At 40.2% G+C, this 19937-nt stretch overlaps 1 protein-coding gene across 1 annotated transcript in view; it reads left to right on the top strand.

Annotated features, from left to right (window-relative positions):
• The first annotated feature begins 5837 nt into the window (after positions 1-5837).
• LOC140227988 (mediator of RNA polymerase II transcription subunit 13-like) overlaps positions 5838-19937 on the top strand; it is a 148518-nt gene continuing 134418 nt past the window's right edge. Inside the window, exon 1 of the mRNA XM_072308387.1 lies at positions 5838-5961. Within this exon, the coding sequence (XP_072164488.1) occupies positions 5893-5961 (69 nt within the window). The 5' untranslated portion in view covers positions 5838-5892. The remainder of the gene's footprint in view (positions 5962-19937) is intronic.

Below are 19937 nucleotides of genomic sequence, written 5' to 3'. Positions count from 1 at the left end.
AACACGCTTTTACTTGCATTAGTTAAAAAGAACAATTTTTCCGAATTTCATAATCATATAACATGCATGAAAAATTGTGAGGGTATGACATCATCAACTCGCTCATTTGAATATTCATAAGTACTGTTCAAGAAATGTTTTCCGAAAAAATGTAAAATTTCAAAATGTCGTATCTTCCTAATTTTTCCCCCGATTTTTTGTCATTTTTGGTATCATTCAATTGTAGGGAATATCTTTTTCTTTCTTTTGAAGTTATTTATTTTTGGAGTGGATTTCTTCTATAAGTGTCCCCCTAAAGCTGGTATCTCACTGAGCGGCGAACGTTTGCGAACGTAGCGAATTTGAGATTCGCCAACTTTTCTGACGAACGTTTGCGAAAAATCAAGGTTCACTTCTGCCATTAGCGACAGTTAGCGACTTTTAGCGATGTTTGGCGACAATTAGCAACACTTGAGCGAACGTTTGCGAAAGTGTTTGCGAAACACAGATGGCGACTATTAGCGAATGTTAGCAAAGGTTAGCGACAATTTTGCAAATGTTAGCGACAGTTTTGCAAATATTAGCAACTGTTTGCAAATCCTTTGCGACAATTTTGCGAATGTTCTTGGACCTAGAAAAGTACCAGGCGATTATGTATAGTCAGACCCACAAAACGAACGTAAAACCTTCCACTGAATTCAGATCTCTTGTGACAACCGTTCAAGATGGATTTCCAGTATATGGGAATAAATTTCTGCCAAGAAGAGGCTCAAGGTGTTGCTATCCTTGAAGAGCTGCTTTGTCAGGCTGCTGCTACAGCTAATTGTGCAGCATAAGAGAAATAAAATAAAGAAAAACAAGAAAAGAAGAAGAAAAGAAAGACTGTTTGGGTCAGAGAGTGGTTGCAGAGGACAGACTTGCAGCAATTACATGATGGAGATGTCAAGAGCTTCAAGAACTTTCTTAGAGTGGAACCATGTCTGTTTCAGAAGCTTTTATATAGGAACCATATGGTTACTTGTTCGCTAGCAGTGGCGAATCAAATAAAAATGTCAGCGACACCGTATTACGACCGTTTGCGAATTCTTACAAGTGCTTTGCGAATGTTTGCAACTGTTAGCGAAAATACAAATTCGCAAAGGTTCGCAAAGATATTTTGAACGTGTTCAAAATTTCTTTGCGACAAGAAAAACTGTTTGCGACAATAAAAACCGTTTGCGAACTTTCTTGCGACTGTTAACGAACCTTTTGCAACCCTTTACGAACCCTGGCGAAATCCCAAATTCGCTACCTTCGCAAACGTTTGCCGCTCAGTGAGATACCCCCTTAAATTCTTCGCAAGTGCAGAGATAAAACTGCTGACCAGAGTTTTCAAACTAAGCGTGCAGAGATAAAAACTATACTGATTAGAGATTTAACAACAAGGATCAGCAATTTCGAGCTGTGCGTGCAGAGTTAAAACTATACTGATCAGAGGTTTTGAGCTGTGCTTCTATGCAGAGTTCAATTTCGAGCTGTGCGTGCAGAGTTGAAACTATCGAGCTTGGCGTGCAGTTAAAACTACTCATCAACGAGGTTTCGAGCTGTTCAGAGGTAAAACTATATACTGATAAGCAGTTTCGAGTTGTGCGTGCAGGGTTAAAACTACTGATCAGAGGTTTCGAGCTCTATACCTATACACGTGCAGATCAGAGGATTTACTGATCCAAGGATTTATATACTCATCAATGGATTTATTTTTCCCTTGCAGAGTTAGAATCCTCTAATCAGTAGTTTCTAATTTGCACCCACAGAGTAGGCCCTAATACCTCTGATCACTCGTTTTAAACCTCTGATCAGTGAATTTTGCAACCTATGGCGTTCCATGCGGACGCACCACAATTTCGACTGTTCTTGAACCCTCTCTCTCGTCTCTCGGCTAGGAGAGATCACTAGGGCGCTGAGCTGAAAATTAGTGTCGTCACACCAGGAGGTGGTATACAGTATTATAACAGGTATGGTATTAACAGGGAGGTGAGACGAAACACCTCCCTGGTATTACCGGACGCAGCGTAGTAATTCTGGACACGCACATTTCTGGGTACAAATGACATTCAATACGCGCGGGACTTCGTAGACTATACCTTACAGTGCGTTGTATGGACCGAAATAAAAAAAAAAAATGAAAAAAAAAACTAACAACAACAAAACAAGCAACAACAACAAAAAAAAAAAACTGAACAAAAAACGCGGCACAAAAATTGAAAAACACTTGGAAATTCACATTTTACCTCAGAGTTCGAAGAATTGCCGTAAACTACAAAATCTGAGCCTCATTTGCCGATTTTTTTTCATTGTCGTCCGCTGGGTAAAAATATGTACTGTGAATCGTTAGTATAAATTGTGATTGTGGTGCAAGGACAAGATGCGAAAGACGTCGATTATTCCATTACGAAAATCGTGTTCGGAATTACACCGCGCTAAAAGACAACTTTTTGGAGAGGGGTATATTTGAAGTCTATTTTCCAAATATCGGAGTGAATAATCCTCTTAATTTTGCTTAAGTCGTAATTTTCAGGACTTTGTGAATAACTGGTGCTATTTTTGGCCGAAGTTTAGTCCTCTGAGTACGGAATTCAGAGCCATGAAAAAAAAAATAAAATAAAAGGCGTCCGGTGACACGATCCACTCTCCTACTTCCACCTCCCTGGTACAGACGTAGGCAGGTGTGCGGGTACTGTGTTATGGAGCAGAAGTACGTCCCCCCCCCCCCCTTCTCAAAATGCAATACGCGTGATAATGAGTTATCCATCATTTCGTACACCAGCAGCCTAATTTTCAATTCGCACTATCCGCAGGATTTCATTCCATTGATTTACAAATGAATAATGATGATGATAATAATAATAATAATAATAATAATAATAATAATAATAATAATAATAATAATAATAATAACAACAACAACAACAACAGTAACAGCAACAATAAATTAATGCAATATACTATTTTCCCATCTCTTATACATCTCGAATTCGATGTTTTCAAACAATTTTCCATTGTAAAACGGAAAAAATATGTATTATCATACATAGGCTTATTTCAGTATCATACCACTTAATACTGTACTGCCCTACTTTGGCAAAAGGAAGCAAGTGACAAAAGTGACATTTCTTGTAAAAGAGCAAAATGTGTCTGTCATTTACACTGACGTCAATTGACTACCCTGATGTCTTATCTGACATATCTCTTAGTAGGATGAGTGTCTCTGCATGAAATTTGGCCTGGAAGAAGAGCTCATTATGTGAATTATGAAAACATCAATAACTCAAATTCGGATGGTATGTCACTTGCTTTCTTTTGCCAAAGTAGGGCAGTGTAGCAGTTGCACAAAAGCAACGTAGGACAAATGGATGAAAGTATAGAAGACTAGAAATGTAGCTATAGCGACTGGTATGCCTCCACCATAATGCATGATTCTCCTAATAGGTCTATAGTACGTCTTGACAATGTGTGATAACAGTTTCATCTAATTGGCAAATATTAAAATGACATGTTATATGAGTGTTCACTTTCCTTGCAATAGGTTTATTTGGATGAATGGCCATACATTTTCTAAGAGCGCATGTATTTGGGGATTTGAGAACTTATGACCCTTTTATAAGTCTATGCATTGAGTTATTTTCAAGGTATAGAGGAAAAGTGTAAAATCTGTATTAAATAGTAAATTGTTAGCATTGTGACCTGGCCTTTGACCCTTGATCTTTGACCCTATGACCTTAGAATTCCCAAGAGAATCACTGTCAGGCAAAACATGCATAAATATTAGTTTCATGATGATGCCTTGAGCCACCTTCAAGATATAGAGGATGAAGTGATATTTAGCACTTTCACTTGACTATTGACCTTTTGACCTTTGAACTTTTTGGCCAAAAACTTCCCAGAAAATCTCTATTGGGTATTATGTATTCACTAAGTTTCAAGAAAAATCCTGCAGGCATTGCATATATATGATGGAAAAAGTGAAATTTAATGAGTTGACCTTGACCTTTGACCACTGATCGTTGACCTCGTGACCCCAGAGTTTCCTAGATAATCACTACCAGTCAGTAGATGCATATGTACTATGTTCCATGATGATACCTTGAACCATTTTCAGGATATGGAGAAAAATGAAATTTTAACATTTTCACTTGACCTTTGAACTTTGACCTCATGATCCGAAACTCTCACTAGAGAATCTTTTTTTTTTTTGGTAATACATACTAGATTGCATGGGGGAAATTGTGAAATTTTGAGCACTTGACCTTGACCTTTGACCTTTGACCTTGAGCACCTGCGCCTAAAAGTTGATAGGCACAACTTCACCCCCTCATACATACACCTGCCAAGTTTCACTGGAATGCCTCAAACGGTTGTTCAGTTATGCTGTCCACAAGATTGATTACGGACGGGCGGACGGACGGACGGATTGAAGGACGGAAGGACGGACAACCCGAAAACATAATGCCTCCGGCGACACTTCGTAGCGGAGGCATAAAAAGAAACAATCAGCGGCGGCATAGCAACTCCCGCCCCCCCCCCCCCCTCCCCCATACACACACACGACACATACGTACGATATGCACACACATTTATGGCCCTTCAAAAAAAAAAACACACACACACACACACACACACACACAAAGAAAAAAAAAGCAGGGAAAAACCAGATAACTCATAACTCTTGGAGAGTTCTGCCGGACTTGACACCCCCCCCCCCCTCCCATTGGTCTGGCCTTTATCAAGTGATTCACAGTCTCTCTTCTCTTCTCCTGATACTAGTATATATATATATATATATATATATATATATATATATATATAAATTTCACGCTTTGGCTGCATGAAGAAATGAAGAAACAAACCAGTAATGCTTTATTGGCCAAAAATGCATTTCCAGTTTGCTTCTTCATAGTATATATATATATATATATATATATATATATGTATATTTATATATATGTATATATATGTATACATCTATATCTATCTATATATCATATATATATATAAACGTGGACAGCAGGACCGGGGTGGAGCTGATGACTGCAGTTACTGCACACATTTGGCCGAAATACAAAAAAAAAAAAAGAAAGCAAAACAAAACCAAAAACTAAAAAGTCAAGCAGCCTCTGCACATGTGTATATAAAATCCCAATAACACGCATATATTGTGACTACCGACAGATGTGAAACTAATGTACATGTACATTGCATTATATAGGCATATAATATATATATAAATATATATACATTGTATATATATATATATATATATATATATATATATATATATATATATATATATATATATATATATATATATTATCTATTTATTATAATATATATATACAGGCCTATGTAATCTTCAGCGTCTCGACAGAACTGGTGATACGATAGGGGAGGTGCCAAGGAGGTTTCCAGTGGCAGAAACAGAAGTCCACCCAAATCCTTGCTTAGTTTAGTTTAGTTTAGTTTTGTCTTTTTTGCAGTTCGCGTTCACCATTGTTTCGATACGTACCTCGGAGCATTTAGTATTCTAATGTAATATCGAATCTGTTTTCTGTGTATTTTACCCGAATTCGGATTTAAATGACTCTCTATGACACTTGCTACAATGAGAAAATTCAATAGCTTTCTACACGCAAGTACAGGTGCAGGAAGAGACATATTTGAATAAACAGGACCACGTGATGCAAAATGACCAATCAATCAAAAGGTTATTACCGCCTAGTATTTTGCCCTTACACAGTGTCGCCATTACGACATAAGGCCTTCGATTCTTTTCTGTTTATTGAAAAAGTAGCCGTGGAATATCTCATTGGATTTAATCACATTTTCACGATTTGAAAAGCTAGAACCCTCGGAATACAGTGATGCCATGCCTGTAGTATGAGCGGAGCAAATTCAGCGGCGAATGGGGCCAGTTTGGAAGATTGTTACACCAACTTGTTCGCCGTGGTAAGTCGGTCACGTACCGTAGAAACCTATTGCCAACTCCTGTGTGTCGCGAGTAATGCCGACTTCTGTTGAAGATTATGGCTTCATACCACGGATTGTAGTGGAAACCGAGCAGAGAAATTAAAGGAGGTCCAAGTTGTGCCTAATGTTTTGAGTCACATGCATCAAGGCTTCGTCATTAGCGGGTTGCTGTATGCTGAATTTACCATTTCGTGTATTTCATTAATATGATCTAGGTGTAGCTAGACGTCTATATAGCTACATTGTAGTACGTGACGAGCGTCGGTTTGCTGTGAGGCAGCCATGACGTGTAGGTCATGCCTGTCTGTCGCCTCCGTCACGGCACGGCTAGGCTAGCTTGCTGTGACCTGTGTGCGTACGTACGCACCGATATGAATGGCGACTTCTATTGCCCTGGTTCTAAACGTTTAGTGTTAGTCGAGGGACAGTAACAGGTTAGACAGAACGAGAGTTACGGTATGTAGGCCAAGACCTCTGACTTATTTTCTGTGCAGACCATCCTATTGATAAACACTGCAATAAAAGCTTAGTTTAGGCCAACTGTGGAGCCCTCCGTTCTGCTTTCTAACGTTAAAGTCATATCATGGTTATTGTGGATGTGGGAGTACCCCGAGTCAGCTGAGTGGCATCTCTGCTGTATGAAAAGTAGACTGAACAGTGAGTGAAACACAAATTTAAGCACCTCTGTTAAAAGTAGGGTGTCTGGAGCATTTTTGCAACTTTTGAAATTCTGTGAAAGGTGCAATATTAACTATTTCATATGAAAGAGAATTATGTCATTAGTATGATTGGATGTATTTCAAATTTCACGGCGAAATTATGATTCTATCTCGAGAAATTTAACTTTCAAATCACTGCAATATTACACCTTTTTTTTGACGAGCACACACGAAAATTGTCCAAATGTTTGCAAACAACGCTGATAAGTAGCATTCGCGTGCGGATCTCCAGCGACAGGTTAATGAGCGTACAGCGGTTTGCTAAAACGCGTAACCAGCGCAGAAGCCACTCCCCCTCACACGTAGAAATATCCCCCCTTGAAAGCCGCGAGCAGATAGCCGGGCCGTTGATTGGCTGATCACCCAGCCATCCGCTTCCCCACACAGCGCATTGTGCGAGATTCACTACTCCATGGATCGGTGTGGTGTATACAATGCGCTGCACTCAACATGCGTGCTTGACGTCGTGTTACGTAGCGGTTGATGGCGGCGAGCTCGGCTGAAGAGCTCCCGTCAGTACACAACGCTAGGCGACCAATTTGCATTGTGGTGTTGTGCTTCTTATGTGTGTCACTCCACACCCGTACATGTCGCTACCATACAAATCGCATGTATTGATACACACACACCAACGAACACATCGAACTACTGTAAAAGTGGATATTTTCGTGCGATTAATTTTTCGCGCTTGGCCGGGTCAGAAGAGTTTCGCGTGTTTTTAATTCCGCGGAATCTAGACATCACGCACAGGAACGTATGGCAAGCAAAAATATTCGCGGGATTTTATTTTCGCGCTAGTTTCTGGTTGCGCGAATTGCGCGAAAATTTCAACACCGTGAAAATTTCCACTTTTACAGTACTTCACAAATTCACACCTTAAAATCATGTAAAAATATGACTTATCAACTCTCAAACACAACGATACAATGTAGCTTCGCTGAATACATAACATGGTTACACCGAAGGAGGAAAATATTTTGCCAAAAATCGAAAACTTGATGTAAAAATGCCGAGTTTAGTATCAAACTGTTCGGCCGATCACACTGGAAATCGCCGCACACGTATATTAAAACGTTGTGGGGAAATATGTAAATGACAGGTAAAGAGCCAATGATGATGCAGCTTCAGTGTAGCTCCCGATTCATAAATGAAAAATGACGTCATGCTAATGCGAGCGAGGGCAGTAGCGAATTGCACATGCGCGATTTTCAGGGGCACAAACCTTCGTGCCTCAAGTCATCAGACTTTGTGTGTGCCGTGTGTATACGTACATTCATGCCCGTTCTACTACATAATCCCAACATCGCAAGCCCTGGTGCGGTGCGCTCAGCGTTGTGAATGAATATGTAGCATGCATCATGATCACCAGCCAACATCAGCGGACGAGCGATCATGCTTTCCAATGCTGTAGGGGACGTGAGTGTACACATGTATGTACTACTACCTACACATACACACGCTGCTGTACAGCTGTGTGACGTCTACAATACGAAATCACGTCGATCCTGTCAGAGCAGATCCATGCTGGCAGTTCGTGTGAAAATAAAGGCTACATGTACAGCCTTGGAATTGGTGCCACACCACCATTCGTGCATGCATTCATGGCTAAAGAGTGTAGCTTCCGAGATCTTTTGCTCGCACTTTTTGTGATTGGAAGTTCAGTCGTAAAAATCGGTATTTGTACCTTCCACCGCTTCACAATCGGCTTGCCTGATGCGTTGTGTAGCCTAGGCCTATGCTATCTGCTATGCACATAAGATCGCGAGAAAGACTGGGGAGTGTAACTCATGCATTTTTCTATTGGCTGTATGTGTTTGTTTGTTTGTATGGCTAACTCATACATTGTAGGCTGATATGATCATTACCAATCCAATAGTACTTTTTCTCCATTGAAACTGATGTGCCAGGTGGTTTACGAGCGTGAGTGTTTCCATCACTGTATGCACACGTGCACATTGTGAATGCTGGGGAATCGTAACCTCATAGAATTCAGTGTTGTAGAACTATCGCAAGCTGAGCGACAGCTCTGTTTCAGTGGCACGGGTGCGCCCGTACTCGTATGTAGACGTAGACACACACACACACACAGACACAGAGCGAACTATCTACCTTGCTACGGTAGACACACGGCGAGCTAGCAGATGCATGCACACACGATCAAGCTTCACGCCGTGTGGCGGCGAATGCATGTTAGATTTACATATGTATTATGAGTGTATTTGCACGGACGTTACTATGGTTGTTGCATACGAAGCCACGACTGACACGTTCGCCGAGACCAAAAAATTATTGCAAGGGGTGTTTTCAAAGCAATATCCCCACCCCAAGATGTGGAGCTAGCGAAAAACTAACCTCACCATCGGATTCAGCATATCAATCCTAAACTACTCGCATGCTATGTGGTGGTTCCAGTATCGAAGCAGACGCTGAGATTCAAGGACGTATGTGATTCTAGCGCTGTTTTCATCAATTTATAGTCGGAAATATTTACCAGCGCTCTAATAGAAGATGGAGACCAACTTCTTCTTTCATATGATACCAAATTTGTTAAGATTTGTTGGCAGCTTGCCATGGGGAAAAGACGATAAAGGCAAAATCCAGCTCAAAATTCCATGTCAAAATCGGCACTATGCACGTTTCCATTGCGCCTTGTGGGAGTTGCGTGTTATGAGATAGGGCGCACATTTGCAGTAAGGTTGGCAGCGCACGAACTGACACCCTATTAAAAGTGCCTTAAGCCCCTATTCACGAGCAAAAGGCATCTAACGTTATAGGAGCATTAGGACCCTAGTTGGCAATCATGTACTTTATAGCCCTGTATTATCGGTAGACCTTCTATAAGTATAGTTGAGTGACCCGCACCTCGTCATAGTTAATGTTTGTGCTAGCATTTGTCATTCAGCACTAGATGGTGCTCTCGCGCACGTACATCGTTTTCTATGCATGCAGTGCTCAACTTCTGAGCCCATTCGCGATGGTCGCGAGCTCTATCAGTTATGACAAGGGTGCATTGATATCATTCTTTCCAAAAGTAATAGGTTTCAGCGGCTGTATGGCAAACAACGTATTCGAATCACAAACCTCAATAACCCAAGCCAGCACGGGCGGTCCTTGTACACTGAGTTAGAGTAAGTGTCCAGGTTTACAGCCGCATAAGGGTTTTTCACTCTGAAATGCAAACTTGCTAATTGCTTTAACCCAGGTTATATCATAGAGGTTGACCACTTATACCAATTTGCAATACTTGTATTGTCACAATTGCAAGACCAATGTACATCGCGATAGTATGAAAAGACCACGACCGCGATCCGGTACAGCGTCCGCCGGTTCACGACCGTGGTACTTCGGTTCACGGCCTGATGTACAATTCCTATGCGATAGCGCGATCTTTTGCTGAGCGCCTTCATTTGGCTCGCAAACGTTGCGTAAGCGGCAAGTCCCATTGCGAAAGCATGTGAAAAGGGCTGGAGCGCGTGCACTGACCACGAATAGGGATTGCAGTTGTTGCGGTGTTACTGTTGTCTTTCTTATGTTTTTTTTGTATTTTTTCGATCGTAACATCCACTTCCGGAAAAACATGGCGGCCCACAGCTGCTTGCGAAAGTTCTGTTTCGATGTGAAGACATGTATTCAAAATCCATGAACATCGGGAAAATGACAAAAAATCCAGTTTCTTAGACCCCTTGTTCCTTAACTGTGATGTTAAAAAATACTGAAAATGAAATTTTGGATGCGAGATGTTGTCATTTAGGTGAGAATATTTGACTTGGATTGAAGATTTTGCCAGTGTCATCGGTTGATTTTTGTAGATTAGCAGTGTGTTAGTGAATGTGTGGTATACATGTATAGAGTGTGTCGCTGTGTTCAGCGTTATATTACCAAATACATTGTACACATTGTATGCTGTAGTGGCCGCGAACAGGTGCCTGGCCGCGAACTGGGGCAGTTGCTCTATACTGTGGGAGCGGCCTGAGTCAAAAGAGTGCTATCTCTGTATGTTGAAAAAGCAACACAAATTTTTGCGCCACTATAATTTTTCGTAATTTACCAGCAAAACGCTTACTTTTATAATGTACAAATCGTACATACATTTCTTACCTTAAAGGGACTGTACAGTACTGGTTGAGGTGAGGATTCAGGTTTATAACATTTCTAAGTAAGATAATGAGAAGCCCCTTATGAAATATGAAAGAGCATGTAATTTTAAGAGGGATTCAACGTTTATTTGATGAAAATTGGTTTTCAAATGGCTGAGGTATCCAAAAGAAGTGGTAATAATAAAAGGCGACAGGCCACGCCTTTTATTAGGATCTCTTTGTTTCACCTTTTTTTTGGATATCAGCCATTTCTAAACCGATTTTCATCAAATAAACTTTTTATTCCCCTTAGAATTGCATGCTCTTTGATATCTCATAGAGTGGTTTCTGAATATCTCACAAAACGTTGAAAGCTAAACCTCACCTCAACCAAAACTGTACAGTCCCTTTAAATATGATACATTCACTTGTTAATTTCCACATTGATCCCATGTAGTCTTGAAAAGATGTTTTTCTAGGAGTTCATCTCCATACCTCCCGTTCATTCTTTGGCTTTCGATGCAACCTTTGCGTGGCACTTTACGCATTGGCGATATGAATGCGCATGTCACAATGATTTTGGCCTTTGAATAAGGCCCTTTCGCTGCGCGCTGTGTATTGGTGAGTGAAAGGGTTCAAGTGAAACGCGCCCACACCACCAGCGAGTTATCAGGTGCCACACGATGTCGTGCAGCAAGAGTGCCTGGTCAAAAAGGCTACAGTGCTACCGACTCGCGCAAGCGCAGAGGTTTCAAATCTCGTCTTTGTGAGCAGTTGTCGATCTCAGAGATCCCTGCTGACCAAATCATTTAAGGCCATCAATTTAGACAGAAATGGACTATTAAGAGACTCATTACATTCCGCGTATTACCCTTGTCAATAATTGGAATACATCGGTAAGTATTCAAATTGACACATTTTTTAGTATTTAACTTGAAATTTTACTGCGATACTATGCCTTCCCAGATCCGAAATCCTATAATGTGCAGCCCCAACGCTACGCTTTGAGATGTAACGCAGCATCCATTCATTTGAAATCATGAATGAAGGACAAACGAAAGTTTACCATGGTTGCGTTCCGTCGTGTGCCAATTATGCACAGTACCCTGTTTGTCTCTGCTCGACTACACTGCGCAGGGAAGGGCATTAGAGCAACCATGTGGCGTACCGTAAGGGCTTTCATTATGGACACATGTTACATTGACACATGCACACTACAATACGTCAATACATGTATGTACACATTAAGTACAACGCAACGGTGTTCATGTTCGCACTACACACACACGCACATGCTTTATGGGATTAAACGTTTCTGTTGCAAACATGCAAGCAGCGGCTGTAGCACTGCAGCTGCAGCAGCGCATCTACACTTTCGTGGCAAACAACCCTCCCATTGAACATTCCTCCTTTTTTTTATGTATTGTTTTTAAGCAGACTGTACTGGAAACCAGCCTTATCCTGCATATTTTTATTTTGACTGAATCAATAAGCGATCAGCTATACCTTTAAGTTGATTATAAGTCGCTTCGTAAAATGGAAATTTATAGTCGAATGAAAGTTATAGCCAATTATAAGTCAATCGGAGATATCAGTGATTTCACAATCTATGATAACTCTCAGACCCATTATTAACAATCTTATGGTAAGCATCATTTTGTACCTGGTAGTTATCAATATTCAAATATAATTTACAACTTACCAAAAATTAAGATTTAATGTTTCGTGTACACACTGTAGATCTCATTTCTCTGCACAGTCATCTCCAAACCGTTATTGTGCTACACTTTCAAGGGTCACACTGTCAACAGTACGGGGGTACAACAAGCAGCGCACGCCACAGAACTCTTCGTTTTGTTGTTGTTTTTTGCTCAATGGACGTAGCGCGAGAGCAGGGAGGTGCTAGAGAAGGAGAGACAACTACTGCTCTCCTTTGAAGTCATGCGCGGCACCGCCGAGAAGTTATGCGTTCAACTACAGGTGTTACAACAAACCCATGTGCTTTGACAAAAGAGAGCATCAATAATCGGGACTAGCGCTCTCACTATCTAGAAATACTTGCCCCTACTGCAATTCGCTCTCTCTTTCAATGTGATGGCAACAATGAATTTGTGTACCTTGAATTGAAGCAGCAAATCAAAATGCAGTGTAAAACTGACAATTTTAACAGCAAATAGTTTAAAAGCACGCTGGAACACACTTTAGCGGAGTACTTTATTTGAAAGATCAAAATATCCCAGATTAAAGGACAAGTTCACCTTCATAAACAGAAGGATTGAGAGAATGCAGCAATATTAGTAGAACACATCAGTGAAAGTTTGAGGAAAACTGGACAATCGATGCAAAAATTTTTGTATTGGAATCGCTGGATGAGGAGACTACGAAGGCTCGTGATGTCATATGAGTACAACAGTATAAAGAAAATGTAAAGAAAATTCAACAAATTTTCACTTTTTTCGCATAACAAAAAAGCACTTGACTTGCCTCTTTCTAAAGGCAATGGGAATAATATTACCCATTGCATATGTCAGTAACGAGTCAAGGGAATGTGTACTTTTTCCAAAAGATTAAATTTTGTAAAATTCTCTTTATATTATCCTTATATTGTTGTACGCATGTGACATCATACACTGCAGTACTCTTCTCATCCAGCGGTGACTGCACAAAAACTTCAAAAATTCATAACTTTTGAACGGATTGTCCGATTTTCCTCAAACTTTCAATGATGTGTTCTACTAATATTGCTACATTTTCTCAATCCTTATGTTAATGAAGGTGAACTTGTCCTTTAAAAGATAGAAAACTAACATGCGGAAATGTGCGCATTATAGAAAAATATTAGGTTTTTAAGAGGGCCTAATTTTCATTTTATTTCAATTTGCGCATTACAAAGAAACTAGAAATGCATGTTTATAATATTGAATTCTTTCCTGAACTATTCTAAATCTATTCTAGTATTTCGTTTAAAATTGTACAGTGAAATAAAGCTTGTAATTCAACGAAAGGTAAAATGCATTCTTCGTCTCTGAACTTCGTCTTGCAACTAGAGCGGTGCAGAGCATGACTTAAAAGTGTAGTGGAATGCTAGACATCCCATTGTAACGCCTTGATCCCAAACATGTGACAGTGTTTGCATGAATTACGAAGAGTTGCCACTCCATCTCTGTAACATCTCCCTGGCGAGAGCATGCCATGGACAGATGTTTCATGTTGTAATCCAATCATGTACAAATTTTACATAAGTATTATAATGTAAAATGTACAGTATAATGTATAAATTTTCATCAGTTTTATAGTTGTGTTGGGGGTGTAACTGTATCAGTGCATGCCTGGTGGTCTGTCGCTGTGCTTTGCACAGCGTCTGGTTGGGCTACTACTACACTAGCCTTTTGTGCTACAGTTTGAAATTGTTGTATTGATGTATACCCTGGAGCACTCCACTGTCTAGACAAGAAGAACAAGTCTACTGTGGTGGTAACTGCAACCAGCCTGAACTTGAACCATTCTGGATGCAAATAGGATTTTTCGTCTAGTACAGGGTAGTATCGCATTATGTACATGTACATTGTATATATATACCAACTTCAATACTTGAATTTGCTGTAATTTGAATGCGTACAGATGTAGTTTAGACTCTTAATTGTTGATAACTGGCATCATGGAACATTTGGTTCCTCCAGTAGTCCATTTCTGTTCATGAAATGATTTTTCTTCATTCGGTCAAGCAAAATCTGTGAGAACAACAATATGTTTCTGTCACTGATTTGAAACCTGTATACATGCACTAGCCGTTCATTGGTCACACACAACCATTGCACTCGGTACAGTGAAGGTCTAACATGCATAATGCATATCGGCAGGGGCCTATGTGCATCTTACGGTCATTAACAGTTATGAATATTCATGAGGTTAGATTATGTGCAGTTCCAAAGTTTTGTTGTTTTTGTTGTTGTTGGGTTTTTTTTTTTTTGAAAAGGAATGGCAGAAGGGGATAAACACAAAGAAAAATGTCTTCCCAAGTCTATGGGAACAGTCTGGGAATTACAATGTAGCAAGTTTCATGACCCTAATGGTACGTTATTGTGTAACTCCTACGAACGAACAAAATTTGTGCATGCCATTGCGCAATGCCAGACTGCAGTGCTATCCATAAACGTGTGGGACAATGCTGCCACTGAGACACGTGTGTGTGTGTGTGTGTGTGTGTACGCATCATACACAAACATTGTTACCGCGAGCTGCGGAGAGAGGTCAGAAGACGCATGGCTCTTTTGGCCTGTCTTCATGCGCATGCGCACTGTGAGTGTGCGTCAAAGAGGTTCTATATATGTAATAGAGCGCACGCTCGCATACAGGGGGGTGTTTCATCAATGCTTGTCAGCGCCGACAACTGTCGGCACTGACCAATTTCAGCAAAATCCTTGGTTTTGATTGGCTGAGATGCTCTGGTCACTGACTGTTACTATGGTGATTCAAGTTGTCAGCGCCGACAAACGTTGATGAAACACCCCCCAGAAGCGGGGCCAATTGAACGACCCGCCTCCATTAGCAAAGAGGTCGACTACCAGAAGACTGAACCCGGAAGTGCCTATAGTAATACACGTAAAGTATAGTTTCGAAGATCAGGTTGGGTTGGAAAAATCATTCTAATTTTAAGGAAAATCAATATTTGTCCATATGCCTCCGGATTTTATAAGAGAGATATATTCTCAACACAGTATACGTGTTTTGATGAAAAAAGGACTTTGCTCTAATGTGTCAAATATGTGCCTTAACATGAAGCCAAAATTGCCAAACAGGCATTTATGTATTCATACTACATATAAAGATTGCAGAAAGGTACAGTGTATGCTCTTTGGTATGTTAGTACTGATTTCACATAATATATGTCACTTAGAAACATCAGACACACATACAACACACACTCACACACACATACAACACACATTCCCACACCCACCCACACACATACGCACACACATGTACACACCAAACCACATTTTTTTTTTCAAATTCCTACACACACACACACACACACAAAACACACTGTGTGTGTGTGTACAGCGTATGTGTGTTGGAATTTGAAAAAATGTGGTTTGGTGTGTACGTGTGTGTGTGTGTTTGTTGTGAGTGTGTGTGTGTGTGTTTGTTGTGGGTGTGTGTGTGTGTGTGGGAGTGTGTGCTGTATGCGTGTGGGAGTGTGTGTTGTATGTGTGTCTGATGTTTCTAAGTGACGTATATTATGTGAAATCAGTACTCCCATACCAAAGAGTATACACTGTACCTTTCTGCAACCTTTATGTAGTATGAATGCATGAATGCCTGTTTGGCAGTTTTGGCTTCATGTTAAGGCACATATTTGACACATTAGAGCAAGTCCTTTTTTCATCAAAACACGTATACTGTGTTGAGAATGTATCTCACTTATAAAATCCGGAGGCATATGGACAAATATTGATTTTTCCTTAAAATTAGAATGATTTTTCCAACCCAACTCCATCTTCGAAGCTGTACTTTACGTGTATTAGTATAGGCACTTCCGGGTTCGGGCTTCTGGTAGTCGACCTCTTTCGTGCGCGCGCGCCACTGTTCAATTGGCCCCGTTTTCATTTGTACACACTGAATGATGAGCGCTTACTCTATTACATTATAGAACCTCTTTGGTGTGCGTCCATTCGGAAGCTCGCGTGGCTCGGACAGCCATTTTGGGTCAGGTGATTTTTGAGCCCAGCGTGTTTTCGCTGACACATTGAGCCCAGCGTGTGTTCGCTGACCCATTGAGCTAGCGCTATTCTCATTCGGTGTCATGACATGTGATACAGAATGGGGGGAGGCAGCGTGTTGCGTTCATCTCCGTGTCGCACAAACCACTCGCCACGATTTTAAGGCTGTAAAAGTTGGATAAATGCCATTTATATCAGTATATGTATTTGAAACCTGTACGCATGCGCTAGCCGCTCATTGGTTACATGCACCGTTGCACACAGTACAGTGTTGGTCTGATATGCCTAATGCATATCGGCAGGGACCTATTCACATCTTACGGTCATTAACAGGTATGAATATTCATGAGGTTAGATTATGTGCAGTTCCATGCAAAGTTGTTTTTTAAAAGGAATGGCAGAAAGGGGATAAACACCAAGAAAAATGTCTTTCCAAGTCCATGGGAACAGTCTGGAAATTAGCAAGTTCCATGACAGGTATTAAAAGAACTTTGGATAAAAGCCATTTATATCAGTCTGGGAAACCTGCTCATGAGGGGGGCTCCTGCTTATTAGCATAAAAGCCATGTCCATGATTTACATGAGGCCCTTGGGGTGAGATGCTCGTGAGGCCCCCTGTTAACTTCTCATCCATCTCACATCTGATATTAAATTGTCACAAGTTCGAATGTCAATTTTTTTGTTATAATATACACATGTCCACTCTACATGATGAAAAGAAAAAATTCTGTCTGCGTTTTTTGACAAAAATCGGATGTAATCTTTTGTGATGAACACACCAGAATGGTTGAAAATGCGCCCTTTATTTTTCTTCCGATAATCTCTTTGCATTTCGTAAATGCGTCCTCTCGAATTAGAAGATACACGGCCGAATTCATGATCCTTTTTGCGCCTATTTTTACCTCAAATATCAGCGGGATTGTTACGATTTTATGAATTACTACTGCTGTAATCTTTTATGATGCACGCGCCAAAAGGGGTTGAAAATGTGTCCTTTTTCCCGATAATCTCTCCACATTTCGTAAATGCGTCCTCTCGGATTAGAAGATATTCACGGATAAATTCATGATTTTTTTTGCACCTATTTTGTCTCCTCAAACTTAAACGGGATTGCGGTGATTTCATGAATTATTTCGGCTGTAATCTTTTGTGATGCACGCACCAGAAGGGTTGAAAATGCGTTCTTTATTTTTCTCCTGAATATCTCTTCGCATTTGTGCATGTGTTTTTGAAAGATACACAGCATGCAGGGCCGAATTCGAGATCCTTTTTGCACTTATCGTTTCCTCAAATATCAACAGGATTGCGATGATTTAATATTCGGCTGTAATCTTTATGATGCATGTGCCAGAAGGGGTTGAAAATGTGTCCTTTATTTTTCTCCCTGCACATATGCACGTACACTGTACTGCCTGAAAGGGATTCTGTTGGGACTTTTTTGGCCATGGGGTCAAAGGTCGGGTTGAAATTCTAAAATTCTAGTACTTTTTACTCTATACCTTGCAGATTACAGTGTACTCAATGCATTAACTCAATAAAAACTAGGTGCATGTACCAAATAAAACTAAAATGAAATCTGACTTGGTCAGTCGTGATTATGCTAGCCAGTTCACAAATCGTGATTATCAGGCGCTTTTGCACAGTGACTGCATTGTGGACAATGCACTGGCCCTGGCAGGTATGTAGTGCGCTTGCGCACTGTGGAAGCCATATAATAGACGCAAGTGTAACCAGTAACAGTAATCCGCGTTTCATACACTGAACAAAACTAAATGAAATACTCTACACTTAACCAGGGCTGCACACTAACTCATTTGTGTGTGTGTGTTGTTGTTGTGTTTTTTTGGTTTTTTTTTGTACTGGTCTGACCGTCTATCAGACGAATAGGTACCCAGTTTTTCCATGTTTTAGTGGTCCATTCCTGTAAAAGTTGATGGTCTGACAGTGATTTTTACTGAGTTAACAGTAGTCTGCATATCATATATAGTGAATGAAACTACTGTAAAACAAGGAATTTTCGCGTGCATTTTAATTTCGCGAATTTCGCGAGTGCCAAAATTCACAAAATTAAAATGCACGCGAAAGTTTTTGTCTACACTACATGCATTGAACGCCAGTGGCAATTCGCGAAAATTTCATGCCGCGAAAAAGGCTGTCGGCTCCAATTCGCGAAAATTTCATGCCGCGAATATATCATGTTTTACAGTACTGTAAATGAAATGCACTTATTGATTGCATACAAATGTTGCAAATCAACGATTTCGTTGGTTCTTACAGGTAATGTATACTGCTGCGTAGAATTCACACGCTACAAATAGCTAGAACCTTTACGTTTTATGGATTGTGAACAGAGGTGTTGCCTGTCTGCAATGGATTTACGATCGCACACGTGGCATTCAAGGCCAAGTGCGCCAGGCTCACTGTGAGTCAGCTACATGCTCGTGATTTACACATCAGTAACAATCAAAACAAGGGCAGTTTGTATGCTATATAAGGGTAGTTTGGATACTTTAACTGCACACAGAACGGGCAATGGTTGAATTTACACAGTTTCAGGAGAATCAAGGATTCATCAAATGAGGTACCAAGAGCTACACTAGCTCGATGGTGTGATCCCCGGTTGTTCATTTGGGGATAGGTGGCTACTTCAATGATTGAATATTGCACATAAACCATTTATTAGAAATTTAATATTACACATGTATACATGTACATGTACACTCATTAAATTAAGAGCGATTACAGTTGTGTCCAGTTTGGTACAGTATAAGAGAAATTGGAATATTTAGTATATTACGTCTATGAGTATGACAAAGCATTAAATAATGAATGCTAATCGTAAATTACCGGTAATTCAATTTTTGCCGGTCTTCCTGAACTTGTCTAGATGCTATGCTCACAATCATGCAAGTGTACTTGTTGCGAAGGCTGAGTGTTTCTGCTGAACCATGATCGTCATTCTACTGTCAACACGCAAATTGTCTTTAATAGCATTAAATCACAGAACAAAAGGCAGGAAACAGCAGACAAAGCAGTTGTGTTACCTTTACCGGTTACACGATGCACGGACCAGTCATTGTTTTGTGTAAGCAGTAGGACAGCACGCTGGTGAATACGCAATTCTATGATAAGTCGTCACTAAGACTTACGGATAGCACTGTATATATGCATGTACCATTTAATGCTGAACTACAGTTGTAGAACTTTTTCTCCAAACCATGGAGATTTCCCAGTGCATACATGTACAGTTGTACCCGGTGTTACCCAAAAAAAAAAAAAAAAAAAAATAAAAAATCCCACTTTTTATCCTTAATACTTAGTTCAAACAGTATACAGAATGTATATCAGATAACACTGACATTGATATGAGCAATAGCTGATTAGTGTACAGTTTTGTTGGAGGTAATTAAAAAAATGATAGCATAAATCAGTTTCAT

Source organism: Diadema setosum, chromosome 4 (genome assembly GCF_964275005.1).
Source record: "Diadema setosum chromosome 4, eeDiaSeto1, whole genome shotgun sequence".
Taxonomy (NCBI): domain Eukaryota; kingdom Metazoa; phylum Echinodermata; class Echinoidea; order Diadematoida; family Diadematidae; genus Diadema; species Diadema setosum.
The sequence above is the reverse complement of the archived record's forward strand: the minus strand, read 5'-3'. Positions and strand labels throughout refer to the sequence as shown.